This window comes from Papio anubis, chromosome 17 (assembly GCF_008728515.1).
Source record: "Papio anubis isolate 15944 chromosome 17, Panubis1.0, whole genome shotgun sequence".
NCBI classification, from domain to species: domain Eukaryota; kingdom Metazoa; phylum Chordata; class Mammalia; order Primates; family Cercopithecidae; genus Papio; species Papio anubis.
In genome coordinates, this window is record NC_044992.1 from 42,076,673 (window position 1) to 42,093,234 (window position 16,562).

General features: G+C 56.4%; 1 protein-coding gene across 12 annotated transcripts in view; it reads right to left on the minus strand.

The window, feature by feature from the left end:
• The window catches only part of CACNA1G (calcium voltage-gated channel subunit alpha1 G), a 68,946-nt gene that overhangs the window by 18,796 nt on the left and 33,588 nt on the right, over nucleotides 1-16,562 (minus strand). For 2 of the 12 annotated variants that reach the window (XM_017950563.3, XM_017950556.3), the window contains exons 14-26: nucleotides 15,657-15,725; nucleotides 14,062-14,146; nucleotides 13,785-13,978; nucleotides 10,857-11,288; nucleotides 9,888-9,988; nucleotides 9,542-9,665; nucleotides 7,823-7,891; nucleotides 7,492-7,676; nucleotides 6,417-6,543; nucleotides 4,670-4,795; nucleotides 3,711-3,800; nucleotides 2,680-2,872; nucleotides 782-835 (exon numbers count right to left, since the gene is read on the minus strand). In XM_017950563.3, coding sequence (XP_017806052.2) covers nucleotides 782-835; nucleotides 2,680-2,872; nucleotides 3,711-3,800; nucleotides 4,670-4,795; nucleotides 6,417-6,543; nucleotides 7,492-7,676; nucleotides 7,823-7,891; nucleotides 9,542-9,665; nucleotides 9,888-9,988; nucleotides 10,857-11,288; nucleotides 13,785-13,978; nucleotides 14,062-14,146; nucleotides 15,657-15,725 — 1,849 coding nt within the window. Of the gene's footprint in view, nucleotides 1-781; nucleotides 836-2,658; nucleotides 2,873-3,710; nucleotides 3,801-4,669; nucleotides 4,796-6,416; nucleotides 6,544-7,491; nucleotides 7,677-7,822; nucleotides 7,892-9,541; nucleotides 9,666-9,887; nucleotides 9,989-10,856; nucleotides 11,289-13,784; nucleotides 13,979-14,061; nucleotides 14,147-15,656; nucleotides 15,726-16,562 lie in introns of all 12 variants that reach the window. The other 10 variants (XM_031657553.1, XM_017950559.3, XM_017950564.3 and 7 more) reach the window with 5 other exon arrangements.

Here is a 16,562-nt window from a genome sequence, read left to right on the forward strand (position 1 = left end):
AACTGGGGGCCTTGGGGATGAACAGCTTGGGAACCACCAGCTGGAGACATAGTGTTAGGAGGCCCCACAACTCTGCCATGGACTCCATGAGCCTCCACACCTCCATCTGGGGGCTAGTAGGGGAGAGGGGAGCAGGGGACCGAGGGACCATGGAGGGTGGGCTGGACCGGGAGAGTCTTCCCAGAGACACGGCTTTTAAAGATAAGGACCCAAGTCACTCCCAAATCTTTGGCTTTTTTTGGGAGAAGCTCGTGGCCAACTCAGGCCTTTGATTCCCAATTCCTGCTGTTTGTAGCGATGACGCAGCCACCGTGATCACTTGACTATTAATGAGTCTGTTCAATTATTCATCGTTACATTTTTAAAACAAATCCTTCCCCTCTCTGCTCCTCTCATCCTGCTCCCTTGGATCAAAGTCTCCCCTTAGACAAAAGGAGACAGGAGAGATTTGCAGCTCTAATAATTGACCGGTGAGCTACAGGGAGGAGGCACAGGAGGGAAGAGGCAGCGGGAGGTGGGGAGCTTGGCCGGCCGAGGAAGCCCTTGCTGGGAAGGTAGGCTCTCCAAAGGGCGTTGGCAGAGAGGCCTCAGGCCCTCGCCTCCCGTCCAGTTTGACGCAGGCCTGCGGGATGCCGCGGAGCCCAGCGCTTCAGCCCCTGCCCTCTTGGGGGCCCCAGGGACCCTCACCCCTTCACCCCAAGAGGATAGAATCAATGAGCCATGGGGGAGGGAGTGAAGAGCATGTCCCCACGCGCATAAGCCCACACCCCAGACGCAGTACCTGACGCAGCGCTGGCTGAGCTGCCGGAAGCAATTACATCGTCCAGCATTAGATCTAAAAGAACGAAACACGACATTGGTCACTGGCTGGACCAGGTGCGCTGGGCAGGGCCCCTCAGGGGCGGCTTCCCCTCAGCTCCCACCTCACTCTGCCAATGGGTGGGGTGCATTGAGCATGGCTGGCTGGCTCTGAATGTCCAGCCCAAAGCTGGGGGCACAGGGCACTTGAGGAAGACAAGCAATGTGGCTAGCTGGTCAGGGTCAAGGGGCAGGGAGGCACCAGGAGGGGCAGGCAACCAGTCATAGGAACAGATGTCCACTTCTCCTGCACTGTGGCCTCAGCTGCACCTGAGACTGCTATAGACCCCAGAAGGGGAGCCAGCTGGGCAAGCAGGGGCCACAAGTGCCGCCTGCCAAAAGAATTCCATCTGCCCGACTGTGAGGAAGGGGTGGGGAGGATGGAGCAGGAGTGGGAGCGTGGCCACTGGGGACAGTGCACCTGCTCAGCTGCAGACATCCACAGGGAAGCAGAGCCCGGATCCCTACCCGGAGCTGAGCAGAAGGTCTCGGGGGTGCTGATAGTGAGGGTGAGGGACATGAAGAATGGCACCTCCCATTGCTGCCCAGAGGCCAGCGTCTCCCCCACGTCCTGGGGCAGCTTCCGCTGTTCACAGGGAACACAGGCCCCCTCCCACCCCCACCCTCGTCTGCAACTCCCATACTCTCTGCCCTCCTCAGAGTGCCTCTCCCAGGCCGCAGGAGATAAAGCTGAGGGCAGAGGGGAGGCAGGGGCACGGCAATCCCTCACTCATTTGGTGGTACTCACATGTGAACACACCAAAGGAAAACTCAGGCCATCGCACCCATCTTATCGGCGGAAGGAAGACGGTTTGTGAAAAGGTGAAGAGAGCATAGGAAACCCTCACCCCAAACAGAAAGAGACACACAGACAGACACACAAAGGCTTAGAGAAACCCACACACAAAGACACTTAGAGAGACGTGGGCTGTGACTGAGAGAGAGAGGCGTGGAGATTCCACTGCACCGGGCAGATGGGAGCCCTGGAGCCTGGGAGAGAGGCAGACAGGTGCAGACACACCTGGGGATGGCCCAGAAACAAAGCGGCCTGGGCGCCTGCCGCGTCTCTCACATCCTTCCTGGCCTGTCTTCTCACTTAGTCTCGGCCCACCCGTGGCATAAGGGCATGAGGACGATGGATGGGGGCTTCACCCACCCAATGCCAAGAGATGCTGGGGAGCACAGGTGAGGAGGTGAGGGGCTGCAGGGCCCCAGGTTATTCCAGAACTTCCCCAAGCCAAGGGGAGTTTTCTCTTTTTGTTTCCGTTTTTGCTTTTTTTTTTTTTTTTTTTACTTTGGCAAAAAAAAATATATATGATGGTAGAAAGTTTTGTTAGAGATAGGGAGGGAGGGGTGCCTGGGTTCTCTTTCACGCTGTTGTCCATTACTGAGTTCTGCTGAGGCCTTGCTCAGCAGCTGCAGACACTAGGTGGGTGCAGGGTTAGATGCTTGCTGCCCACCCTGGGCCTCTGGATGCTGGCATGGGGCAGTTGAGCAGCCAATGAGGCTCCTCTGAGAGTCAAGCTCAGGGAGGCTGGGTGTCAACCCCCATTTGGCATCATCTGGGGGGGATGATGCTGAGGTCCCGGGAGCCCCCAGGGTGGGGGCAGCTCCCCCTACCCATGGGGCTGAAGTGGCCTGCTTCATGCTGGCTCTAAAGGCAGACATGCTCTTGCGGGGAAGGAGGTGAGGAGGGAGGAGGGAGTCTCTTCTCCCTGCCCCCAGCCCCAGCGCCTAGCCCCCTGCAGTCGCAAGGCCAAGGTCAAGCACGACCCAGAGAGAGGTGGAAAGACTACCGACCAGCCATCTGCTTCTCCTTACTCCTTCTCTTTTTCTCCAGTCTTCGTAGACGCTTCTCCTCCCGCCGCCGGGCCTCCTCTTCCTCCTGGTGCTGCCGACACTTGTGGAAGTTCTCCACCACCACACCCACAAACATGTTCAGGACAAAGAAGGCCACAATGAGCAGGAACGAGATGAAGTACAGCAGCATCCAGGGGTTGTGGTTCATGATGGGCTGGCGGGGAGCAGGAAGGACAGGCGGAGCCATCAGCCCGAGGGCAAGCTGTCTTCGGAGCTGCCCACAGCCTGGGTTCCTGCAAACCCAAATAGCTACAGCAACCTGACAGGCGATGGAAATGAATGGTGTGGGTTTGATGTGAAGCAGGAGGGAGGGGCAGGGACTGTGGTAAAGGGGAGAGTAGATTCTCCATCCAAAACTGCCTCTTTGTTCTGGCTGACTCCTGCCCTGAGGGAATGCAAGCCCAGTATTCCCAGATCTTCAGACTTTTCCTGAGTAGACACAAATCTGAATCTCTGAGTAAAACTCACCATTTTTTTTTTCTTTTTTTAGAGACAGGGTCTTGTTCTATTGCTTAAGCTGGAGTGCAGTGGTGCGATCATAGCTTATTGCAGCCTGGAACTCCTGGGCTCAAGAGACCCTCCCACCTCAGCTGGGACTCCAGATGATACCACCACACCCGGCTAATTGTTTTTAGATTCTGTAGAGCTGGGGATCTTGCTATGATGCCCAGGCTGGTCTCCAACACCTGGCCTCAAGCAATTCTCTTGCCTAGGCCTCCCAATGCACTGGCATTACAGGTGCGAGCCACTGCACACAGCCCAAATTCACCAGTTTAAAAATATTCACCACTAATTCAAAAAATGTTAAACATGTTGTAGACCAATAAAACATGCCCAGATTTGGCCCACAGGCCACCAGCAACAGCCTCTGCTGTAAAATGTGATGCTTCTTTCATGGCATTTTGCCACCCTGCCTTGCTCATTCTGTCCTGAAATCAGCCCATGCTGAGTGACCTGAGCCCACAGATGGGTCCTGCCCACCTCAGTCCTACCTGCTGGTCCACGCCCACAGCATCCAGCCCATCATACATGATGTCCACCCAACCGTCCTTGGAGGCCAAAACGAACAGGGACATCAGGGCCTGATGGGGAGGAAGAGAAGGAGATATTTGAAGTCTAGGATGTGTGGCTGAATCACCTACCACCTGCCCCCAAAGTGCCTCCTGCATCAGCTCCAAACACCCTAGTTCTTGAGGGGTCAAGCTGGAGTCACACTCCAGGCTCCAGGAGAGCCCCCATCTCAGGGTTCCATAGCTGAGCTGCAGCTGGAGGGGCCCTGAGAGATGGTCACACCCTCTGCCCTCCACCAGGTAGGACAAGCGACCCACAAACCCTGGAAATCCAGAAACCAAAACCAGGGTGGGTCTGGGAAGCAAAACTGAGTGAGCAACTTCGTTTTCTCCATTTCTGTTTCTGCAAATATGGAGTGAGGAAAGGAGTTATCTTGACAATATGCCTATCCCTTCCACCGTGTTAAACAAATATACACATCATCTCATTGCATCCTTACTGCGACCTCCAAGGAGATTCTATTATGACTCCATTCACCAGTTAATGAAACTGAGGCCCTGGTCAGTCAGCTGCTCCAGGTCATTGAGCTGACAATGGTGGGGTCAGAATTTGCACAGGATTCACATCCAGGGCTGCCTGTCCCCACTGCCACGTGTGCTTCCCACTCCACCATGTAGCGCTCTGGCCCTGGGCAAGCCCCTTACCCCCTCTGAGCCTCTGTTTCTTCATCTTTAAGGAGGGCTAGAGACCCCATGGGCCCACTTTTTGGGGCACTGAGGGATGGACTGGGCTTTGCAACATGCTGGTGGTTAGACAGCAGAGGGTGTGAAAGGCTGATCTCTTCGTGGAGCCCACCGGAGTCAGCAGGTATCATTAAGCATGGCCCTGTGTCCCCTCCAGCCTCCTTCACCACAGTCCCACCTCTGAGCCTGGGGCTCACCTGGCCAAGGTTGTCAAAGTTGTACTTGTGCCGGACCCACCGGTAACTGGCCTCGGCACAGTCCGATTTATTGGTGATGTTCCTGGTATCCTCGCCCTGGCACACGAAAAACTTCCCTTTGAAGAGCTGGACACACATTCCCAGAGACAGAGAAAAGTGAGCTGTGACCACAGGAAGCCCAGGACTCCTGAGCCCCACCCCCACACCAGCCTGGGCACGTTTTGGGTGAGTGTGGCGTGCTGTGCTCTGGGGTCAGTCAAGTCAGGGAAACACTGACAGGAGCCTCCCCTGCCGACACCCGCTTCCTTTCCAAGAGTTGGGAGGAAAGGTCATTGGGGCGGGCAGTGGGAAAGGGTGAAGGCGGGTAATAGTCATTCATCGTCCACCAATGGTTAGGTCAGGCGTGTGCCAAGTGCGGGTCCCCAGCATCATCTGGGAACATGCTAGAAACACACATTCTCAGGCCCAGCCCAGATCTACTGAATCATACACTCCGAGTTGGGGGAGCAGCGATCTTTTAACAAGCTGTTCCAGTGATTCTGACGCAAACGCAAGTTTGAGAACCACTGAGCTAGGCATTTAATTCTCACAGCAACTCTGGGTAGGGGAGTGGGTATTATCAACCCCACTTTACAGGTAAGAACAACTGAAGCTCAGAGAAGTTAATCCACTCACTAACGTCTCACAGCCAGCAGGTAGCAGAAAGGGGGCTTGAATCCAGGTCTGTCTGATTGGAAAGCTCACCCTCATTCTAGTGTAAACCAGGCTATGACTACTGATGAAGAAAGGAAGGCAGGACCGGAGGCCTGAGCAAACTGCTCAAAACAGACTAAATTCACCGGAAGGACTGGGTTTAACAATGGTTCACTCTACTGACCCAAGGAGGCTGGGAAGTGGGGAAGGGGAAGAGCACTGGGTGGGAGTGGGGAGGGTGTACAGAGAGGCACCACACAGCTTTGGTAAATGCACCCCAGCCTGGTCCCTAGGGCTAGCGATTTCTAGGAAGCCAGGGAACAGCCCCTCACCCAGGGCAGAGTGGACATCCCAGAAAGCCAAGGGAAGGAGGGGCGGGGAGGGGAGGGTGTAGCCACCCAGGGGCTCCCACGCTGCCTGAATAGCCAGCTGTCTACCCTGCAGCTGAAACAGCTGGAGCCAAGGGCCCTGGAAGACTGCGATGGAGGGGCTCCCCGGCCCCCCGAGGCGTCTGCTGAATCCTGCAGGCAGCTCTGGCTCTTTCTCTTCCAAAGCCAAGTCTCCTCCCTGGGCCCAAGGCCAAGTTTCCCCAGCAGCCCCCACTTCCTGCCTCGTCTGGGGTCTGCACCCGCCTGCCTGCCAGCACGCTGCTAACCTGGCCCAGCTGTCTGGGCCCTGGATCCCCAGACCTGGCCTGCAGCCCACTGTGCTCCAGCCGGGAAGGAAGGGAGGGGATCCCGGAGTAGACCCGGGCCAGCCTCTGTGCTCAGGGAGTGCGTGCAGAGGGCAGGAACAGCAGCCTGCAGCTCCCATGGCCTGAAGCCTCTCTGCAGCCCCGGTCCTCCTTGGGGCCTTCCTCTAGGCTCCCAGTTTTCTTCAAAATGCCCAGGAGGTAAAAGGGCCTAGAGCCTGGACGGGAGCATCCCTGCTTATTCCTTCCTGGAATGAAGGCGGCAGCAGCAGCAGCAGCAGCTTGAGCCATAAGACCCAGGGGCCAAGGGGAGGGGCCCTCCTCAGGCTTTCACCCACAGCTGGCCCCCAGAACTCCACACACCTGCACCCCCAAGATGCCGAAAATGATGAAGAAGGCACAGCAGATGACTACAATGTTGCCGATGGGTTTCAGTGAGGACATCAGCGTCTCCACCACCAGCTTCAGCCCCTGCGCCCGGCTGATCACCCTGGGGAGGGGAGGCAGGGAGGTGACAGGGCTTTCCCCAGCCCAGACACTCCCTTGTCCCTTGACCCTGCTCCCCACCCCTAACCTTGGCCACTGGTGCTTTCCTGGCCTCTGGTGGCAGAACACAGTCCTCTTTTCACAGGACCCCTGCCATCAGGACCCCTACTGTAATCTCTCAAAACAAGTGGCAGAGATCCCCATGCCCCACATCTCCACCTCCATCCCAGGATGTCAAATGTATGACCTGTTTGGGCTGGGAGTGGGGAGGATTCAACTCAAGTGAGGCGTTCCCTAGGGATGCAGTGTATTGTGGGTTGGGGGTACCAGGAGATAAACTTGTAGGGAAGCAGGTAGAGAGGGGGAGGGGCAGAGGGAGATGGACTATCACAGTCAGGGAAGCATCGCCATTAGTCCATATCATCCCCGTCCAAAAAAAATCTGAGTTGGGGGTGGTGACTGGCTGATTGGAAAGGTTTCCTGAGAGGGTAGATCCCTGGCCAGGAGAAATGTCACCTGTGGGTGGTCCTGGCAGGGGCCTGAAGATGGGAAAAGCCAGCAAGAGGAGCTGTCACCTCACGGGGAGGGGCTGAGTGTCACTCCTAGGGGCCACACAAGGGAGAGCTGCAGCTGAAGACTGTGAGCCCCTTGGCCCCTTGTGGCCCCTCGTGCTGTGCGCTGCACGGGGCTGCAGTCACCTTACATCACATGGTGCGGCGGCCCGGAGGAATATGTCATGTTGAAGAGGAGGAAAGCAGGTGTGTGCCTGGAGGGAAATTACTGGGGCCGTAATCTGAGTGCTCTCTGGGGCAGGGACAGGATCGCCTGTGGGGGTCACAGACAGAAGGCTGGCCTGTGCAGGCTTTGGTTTGGTGGCAGGGGGTGTGGTCGGAGGTGTCTCTTCGGAGGGGGCCACCTGTTGGAGGTGTTCCGGTGCTGGGGAAGGGGTCACCTGAGCGGGCGCAGGGTCCGCAGCAGCCGCAGCACCCTCAGCATGCCCAGGATCTTGGTGCCGCTGTCAGAGACCATGGACACCAGAATGTCGATGACGGAGATGAGCACCAACAGCCCGTCCAGCACGTTCCAGCTGCTGCGCAGGTACGCCTGCTCCCCGAAGCACCAGCCCAGCGCCACCACCTGGGGACCGCCGCCGCGTCACCGGCCGCCCTCCCTGCCGGCCCCAGCCCTGCCCTGCGTTTTGGCCAACCCTCCCACCCTCAGCCCAAGCCGTCTCCACCCCTACCAGGAACCAGAGGGCCCAAGCCAACACCAGCCCCCATCACCTTCACTGTCATTTCAGCTAGAAAAACTGCGGTGAAGATGTAATTGGAGAGGGTCAGGAAGATGCGTTCCTGCAAGACAGGGAAGACAGGGGTTGCCCGCCAGGAAGCCCCCACCCTTGGGCCAGGTCTGCTCTGCATACACAAGTCAAAACCTGCTTCTAACATTTGACTCAGAAAACGACTCCCACCCTCCACAACAATGCAGATCACGCCCCTCTCATACACACACAGAGCCAGTGCCAGGTCCCTGGACTCCCCTGCAGCTCTGCGGACAGTTGCACCCCTGTCTGTGACCAGAGTTCCCCGCCCCCACAGCCACTTAGCCGGAGGGGAAGAGGATCTGCACCGCAGTGCTGTGATCTGCGTCCCGTCCCACGTCCTAAGCCCTATTCCCTGGTTCCTTTTAAAAACTGGGGCAGGATCTCACTTGATCTCTGACCCCTGCCTGCCATCCCACCCTCTTCACTTGCTTTCCTGCTGTGCACCCCAGAAATGGAGCAGCAGTGGAACCTGGGGTCCTGACACAGACTGTGCACTCCCAGACCCAGGCTGGGGCAGGACAGGGAGGAAGGCCATCTAGTTCCCTGGCATCTGTGGACTGAGTCCCTCCCTGGGTGACCGGGAGACAGGCGCAGATCTCTAGAGAGGTGGCGGGCAGAGTGTGAGCACAGAGAGGAGGGAAGGAGAGGAGCAGGTATGGTGACAGAGCTGGAGATGGAGGAGCTGAGTGGGAAGATGGTGAGAGAGTCGTGGAGACAGTGACATGGCGACAGAGAGCTCTACAGCAGGGCCTCAGGCAGGAGGCAGCCAAGGCTGGAGTGCAGCCAGCGCCCTTGCCTTACCCTGTGACTCCGGGTGTGAGGTCCCCAATGCGGGTGCTCTCTCACCCGCCTAGTCCTGGGCAGCTCCCGCCATTCCTCAGGCTCCCTCCACCCCAACTCTAATAGAAAACAGAAGCCCCAGCAGCACTGAAATGTAAACAATGGTGTGGGAGATGGCAAGGAGGGATGACAGGCAAACCCTGGCCACCTCTAAGCAAGTGGTGTAGCATGCCGTGAGGGGAAACACAGCCACCCCCCACCCATCCTTCTGGAACCAGAATTGCTGCCGACAGCGAAGGGCTATGATGCCAGGCTAGGAAGACACAGCTCCCAGGGCCAGCTGGGCCCACCCTGAAGGGGTTCGACCCTGGGGCGGTATGTCCAGGGACTCTGGCTCTCCTTCTGAGAAGGACAGACAGGTTTGCAACCAAGCAGAAGTGACCCATGTCCCCACTAAGGCCCCTGAAAATCTACTTGTTTTTGACCTGGAAGGACCACCAGGGGCAAAGAACAGCTTCCATGACCGCTCTGCATGCCCCCAAGGCCCCGAGGCAGACTGGGCAACATGCCTCCCCATCTGCACACAGCCTCTGCACCACCCCAGCACTTCCCGACTCACGCGTGTGTCCCACAAGCCTCTGGCACATGAGAAATAGCCTGGAGTGAGACGAAGCACCCAGCTGGGCTGGTGTATCATAGAAGGGAAACTGAGGCAGGAGAGGACACAGGGGGTGTCCTGGGGACCAGCATCTAGTGAGAGACCTAAGGGAGAGTCCTGGCTCCCTCGCTTCCTGCTGTGTGACCTGCAGGTCAGCAACCGTGGCCTCCTCGCCTCCCTCACTGGTCCTGAGTGCAAACCCCAGGAGAGGCCTTGCCCTGAGCGGGACTGGGGACTCACAGCGCTGTGGGGGTCAATTTTGGGGCGCTCCATGGCGATGGTGATGCAGTTAAGGAAGATGATGACGAGGACCACGTGGTCAAACATCTTGTGGGTGATGATCCGGTGACACAGGAGGCGGAACCTGCCCAGGCACAGAGGCAACGGCTGAGAAGAGGAGGCAGGACAGGTGGCAACGAGAGGCACCGCCCGCAGCCCCTACTCATCCAGAGCCTTCCCAGCTGAGGCCACCCCGCTCACACCCCCAGGCAGGGTGCCACTTCTCAACTCCCTGATAGCATCACCAGGGGTAATTTCCCGTGAGAAGAGGTCGGGACACAGGTCAGACCCCTGCCCTGTCACTTACCTGGACTGAGGAGGGAAGATGTAGGCTGACCAGGAGTCTCGCTCGAGGCAGCAGGCAGGGAGTCGGGCTCGGATCCACGCACGGACCCGTTCCCCTTTGCTCTGCAGAACAAACACTGGAGTATGAGCAGGACCAGGCCTCCAGGTTCCCCAGCTCCTGGCTCCTCAGCAGCGTCAGGACCCTCACTCCTTGTCTACCCTCTCCCACCTGGGGCCCAGGCTCTGCCCTGCCTCTCTTTCTTTATTCCTAAAGCCACACTCCTCATCTCCCTGTCAACCTTGCCAGGCCCCCTCCTCATCCCTGAGGACTCCCTGCCTCTCCATCTCCTCCCTCTCCTCCCCTGCATCCCCAACCCCGCTCTCCCCTCTCCCCACCCCCGCCTCCAGCCCAGCCCCTGCCTGCCCTTCCTGCTGGGCTGGGAAGCAGCATCAGTTATCAGACACTGGCCCCACACATCTGTCTGTTCAGAGACACACCTGAGCTGAGGAGACACCGGGCCTACTCTTCACGTGCTAACCCTGAGGTCACTGCACCCCATCCCCAGGGGGAATGGTGGTGGTGAGGGGGTTGGGGGAGGGGCACATGGGTATGGAAGGAGTGGGAAGTCAAGGCTTGTGATGAGGTTGAGATGAGAAAGGGGGGTGGGGGGGCACCAGTTTGGAGAGATGATCGATGGGTCTTTCTGAGTCACAGGGGGAGGGCCATGAAAGATTCATACACATCTGCCCAAAATCATTCATATCCACCAAGGGTGGCAGAGCCGCAGCCCCAGGCATAGGCATGACAAGGATCTGGGGTTTGGCAAGGCGGGCAGAGGAAGAAAAGGGACTGTTTGGAGCTCGGTTTCCAGGTGCCCCTTGATATCCCCTGGGCTTGGAATGGTAACTCCCTCGTACCCTGCCGGGCCAGGCACAGCTCCCCTCTTTCAAGGTCAGGGGCGAGGGGTCACTGTGCCCACAGGGGCCTCACCAGGTTGCCCTCGTCATCCGCGTCATCCCCATCCAGTGGGGGGTCGTCGGGCCGCAGGGCCCGGGCCAGGCGCCCCGAAGCCGACTTGCCATTGCAGTCCTGGTGCTCAGAAGCAGAGCCTCGGCCACTGGCAGTGCGGTGCAGCCCTGGCACCTGCAGTGTGTCTGGCAGGTCAAAGGAACTCTTGGCCTCCCGCTCCAGGGACTCCCTGTGGCGACGGTCGCTGCCCGCGGGGCTGGCCCGCTCCTCTTCCGAGCTCTCCTCCTCATCCTGGCTCTCCTGGCCTTCTCCCGACAACAGGGACCGCCGCTCCCCACTTGGGCTTCTCCGCTTCAGGCTGGGGGCACGGCCGAGGCTGTTCCGGCTGGAGCGCCTGCTGGTCCAGCTGCTTGCAGCGCTCCAGGGGCTGTGCGGGGAGCTGCGGGCACTGGGCTGTGGGTGAGCAGGGGAGGAGTGGTCTCAGGCAGGGCCGAGCAGCCCTGTCCTCTCATGTGCACCCGGTCTCCTGGGAGCCTCACTGGCATCACATCAAGTGTAGGGGTGTGAGCAGGAGCTCTGGACCCTGATGCCTGGGTTCAGATCCTGGCTCACCCCAAACAACTGAGTGACCTGGGGCAAGTTATTAAGCCTCTCTGTGCATCTGTTTCCTCATCTGTAAAATAGATATGGCAATAGAGCTCATTCCTCATTTAGTTGGTGAGAGAAGTGTTATAATCAGCTGATGGGCAGTATATATAATGGGGTGAAGAAACACAACTCAACAGCAAAAAATTAACCCAATCTAAAAAATGGGCAAAGGGCCTGAATAGACATTCCTCAAAAGGAGATACAGGGCCGGGCACCGTGGCTCACACTAGTAATCCCAGCACATTGGGAGGCCAAGGCGGGCAGATGACCTGAGGCCAGGAGTTCGAGACCAGCCTGGCCAATGTGATGAAACCCCATCTCTACTAAAAATACAAAATATTAGCTGGGCGTGGTGGCGCATGCCTGCAATCCCAGCTACTCGGGAGGCTGAGGCAGGACAATCGCTTGAACCTGGAAGGCAGAGGTTGCAGTGAACTGTTGCACTCCAGCCTGGGTGACAGAGCAAAACTCCATCTCAAAAAAAGAGACACAGATGGCCAACAGGTATATGAAGAAATGCTCAACGTCACTAATCACCAGGGAAATGCAAATTAAAACCACAGTGAGTTATCTCACACCTGTTGGATTGGCTACTATGAACGTGATGAAAGACAGCAAGTGCTGGTGAGGATGTGGAGGAAAGGGAACCTTCGTGTCCTGTTGGTGGAAATGTAAATTAGTACGGCCATTATGGAAAACAGTTTGCAGGTTCCTCAAAAACCTAAAAATAGAGTTGCCATATGACCTAGCAATTCCACCACTGGGTATTTATCCAAAGGATTTGAAATCAGTAAGTGGACGAGATACGGGCACTCCCATCTTCATTTCAGCATTATTCACCATAGCCAATATATGGAATCAACCTAAGTATCCATCAATGGAAGACTGGATAAAGAAAATATGGGCCAGGCGCAGTGGCTCATGCCTGTAATCCCAGCACTTTGGGAGGCCAAGCCAGGCAGATCACTTGAGGCCAGGTATTTGAGACCAGCCTGGCCAACATGGTGAAACCCCATCTCTACTAAAAATACAAAAAATTAGCCAGGCATGGTGGCACATGCCTATAATCCCAGCTAATTAGGAGGCTGAGGCAGGAGATTCGCTTGAACCTGGGAGGCACAGGTTGCAGGCAGTGAGCTGAGATCGCACCACTGCACTCCAGCCTGGGCGACAGAGCAGAAAGGAAAGAAAAGAAAGAAAATATGGCATACATGCACTGTGGAATACTATTCAGCCTTAAAAAAGAAGACTGTCATTTGTGACAACATGGATGAACTGGAGGACATTGTGCTAAGTGAAATACACAAGGCACAGAAAGACAACTAAATACCATATGATCTCACTTATATGTGAAATTCAAAAAAATTGAACTCATAGAAGTGGAAAGTAGAATGGTGATTAGCAGGGGCTGGGGTTGGGAAGGGTAAGGATGGGGCCAATGGGGAAGGCTTAGCCAAAGGATACAAAGTTTCAGTTGGACAGGAGAAATCAATTTTCAAGATTTATTGCACAGCATGATGGTTATAGTCAATAATAATGTAATGTATATTTCAAAATTGCTAAGAGAGTAGATTTTTAAATGTTCACACCACACACAAAAACATAAGTATGTGAAGTGATGCATATGCTAATTAGCTTGATGTAATCATCCTATAATGTATGCATATATCAAAACGTCACATTGTGCCCCATAAATATACATGATTAGTATTCGTCAATTAAAAGCGAAATTTAAAAAATTAAAAATAAATAAAATCACGAGAGCATGGCACCAACACTAGCCTCCTGGATTAAAATGCTGGCTCTGCCATTCCCTTCTGCAATCTGAGGCTCAAGCCCCCTCTGTAAAATGGGAATCGTTGTGGTACCTACCTCCCAGGGTTGCTGTAAGGATTAAATGCATTTAGAATGCTTCGGAGTAGTGTTTAGAAGAGTGTCTGGCACATAATCAGTACCTAGATGAGGGTCTGCTATTATTATTATTCGGTCTTGAGGAGGTAGGGACACCCCACCCCCATTTTACAGAAGCAGCTCAGAGAGGTGGTGTCTTGCCCGAGGTCACTCAGCTAGGGAACAGAACGGGTCAGCTTAGGCCCTGTTCTTTCATCCCCCAGGCTAGGGCTCCTTCCCTGGCTTGCATCACTGGCTCGGACTCCCCAGGGGCTTGTCCAGGCACACCCAGACCCCGTCCAGCCCATGGGGCAGGGGCTATGCCCTTGGACCCGCCTGCCTCCATCCTCTCTTCCTCCTGTCCTCCTTGGAATATCTCCCACCATCGGGGTACCCACATGCACCCCCTACCGGTGACTTCATCTCGTGGGCCGCCCCGGGCTCCGCTGACCCGCTGCTGCTGGTGCGGCGCGACGTGGGGCCCAGCGCCTCGCCCAGGCCCGTGCTGGTGCTCTTGGGCAGCGACATGGGTGTGGCGGCCGTGTGGATGATGAGAGGCGGCAGCAGGCTCTTCCGCAGCTCCGGATGCTCTCCCAGGGACACCACTGCAGGGGGACAGAGGGAGAGATCCCGAGTCCACTCAGGGCTGGCCCAGGGCCAAAAGCCACACCCCAGGATAGGTACTCACAGGCCAAGCACTTCTTCCTGTCCCCATCACCATCCAGGCTGGGTGAGAAGAAATCGGGCTCTGATTCGGACTTGTTGGCATCTCCCTAAGGCAGGGGAGCAGCGGACCATTAGGGATCGGGCCAGGCTGGGGAGGTTGGGATGGACCGGGCCTCCCTCTCTTCACACACACACACTACATATAGGCCACAGGAACCAGCAACCACGGCACAAGGCATGCACCGGCGCAGGCCAGACCCCCCAGGCTTAGGGCCCAAGGCTTCCCAGGGCCCCACCACCTCTGCCTCTCCAGCCACAACTCAGAAAAGGCCACGTCTTATGGTGAGCCCACAGCACAACCAGCCTGGATGAAGTCACCAAGGCTGGCTGGGGAGAGAAGGGGGAGCTAGGTGGTGGGTGGCACAGGCCAGAGGGGGCTGGGGTCCTGGGGACCTGAGTGAAGTGGTGACTAGAGCCTCTCTTGCAAAAGTCCACTCGAGGCCCTTTGCTTTCTCTCCACAGCTCCCCTCCCCTGAGCCTCAGACTCGAGGACCCTGGAAGGAAATTGAAAGACCCCAGACAGAGCAGCTCAGCCCGAGGACACCACTTCAGTCCCTCAGTGTCTTCCCTTCATCTTCCCCAAGTCCCAGCCCCTCCCTGGCCCCATTTTTACCTCTCTCCCTGTCTCTGGGACAGTTTTTTCTTTCTTCTTAGCAGGTCAGTAGGTTCCCCAGTAATTACACACTTCTCCTTAAGAAGTTATTAAAAAATACTTGATTGCTACTTTTGATAAGGACATAAATATTGGGTAATTGGCATCTCAGGGGATCATTTTCATTAACTCAGTTTACAGCCCTAACGAGGCCTTTAATTATCAAGTGGGATCTCCAGGGGCCTGCTCGGGATATGCAGCACCATGGGGTCCCACAGGAATGCTGGCTTTGCCCCAAATTCTGGTGCCAGGGCAGGGAACAGCAGAGCACAGGCTTATCATGGGGCCAGAGGGGGAGCCAGCCCTGAGAGCGCCAGCTGGACCTAAATGGGTGATGAAGTGGCCAAAGGCTCAGAGTGATTTAAAATATTGGTACATTTTGGCAAGAGCCACATCCCATCCCCACATCCTCCAAGGACTTGTCCTGAGCTGAGGCAGCTTGCGGGGTCTCCAACAGGGGCCTGGGGCAAGGGGTGAAGGGGTGGGAGATGGGGGAGTATGGTCTATGGCCACAGATCTTGACTCCACTGAAGCCGGACGTCTGGGACTCCTCCGGGACCTCAGCACAGGCACGCACACACGGGGTGCCCCACACATGGGGTGCCGCACACACGTGCACACAGAGGATTCTAAGTCCCTTCCTTCTCCGGCCCATCCACCGGTCTGGCAGGGATGGAGATGGTGCCCTTGGCGGGTTGATGGGGACAGAGGCAAGGAGGTACCTCCCTTCCATGTCCTCAAGGGGGAAGGGACTTAAAATCGAAGCAAACCTCACAACACCAACGACCATCACGGCTATGACAGGTTGCACAGCAGCGGAGCGTGAACACGAGCACAGAGACACGGAGGTGGAGTGGAGGGGCACGGGGCACAGGAGGCATGCCGGCTCATGATCGCGTACCTACCCCCTGGGAGTCGACAGGCAGCTGAATACAGCTTAACTGTCCACTCGCATCTTCCCGTTTGCTGATTTCCTACAGGGAAAGGGGGAGGCAGGGGAGGGCCGCTGGTCACAGGCGCTCGGGGCCTTCAGATATCAGCAGTGTCGAGAGAGGATGAAGAAAAGGAGGGGCGCAAACCCCACAGCAGGGGAAATGAGAGACACGGGGAACAGGGGGCAGAGAGGGGATAGAACAGCCTTCCAGAATTCAACTACAGGCCCTCAGGCCAGAATGAATCTGAAGGGTGAGGGCAGAGGCCAAAAAGATGGGGACAAGGGCAGGAAAGAATCAAGTCCCCCCATAATCCTAATAATAACAGCCACCATTCATGAAGGGTGTGCCCGGCATGGGAAACTACCTCCTTAACACCAGCTGGCTTCCTTGCAAGGTAGGAAGTAGGTTCCAGGATTGCCATCTTACACAGGAGAAACTCGAGATTTGGAGAAGTTGAGCAAACTGCCCCAAATCATACAGAGTAAGAGGTGGATCTGGGCCTGGAACCCGAGTCTGTGGCTCAGAACACCCCTCTCCTCTCACTGGCTCGGAGGCAGTGGGCTTGGGGAATGGGAAGGAAGCAGGGAAAGGAATGGACAAAAGTCAGAGTCAACACGGAGCCAAGTCAGGCCTCATAACATCTCATGCTCTCGCCTTAAGTCCCTTCAGATCAGAATAGATCCAGCTGCTCCGTTTGAGATGGGATGTGACAAGTAATGCTGAGATGATGGCTCTGATGTTGTTTAGTATCAATTAATGGCCTCACACAGGGCCTGCTGCCTGTTCATTTAATTAAGTGTGTGAATGATAAATACACAGGGATTCAGGGCGCTGCCCCCTGCAAGTCAGGAAATCACCAGCCAAGCAGGCTGTGTC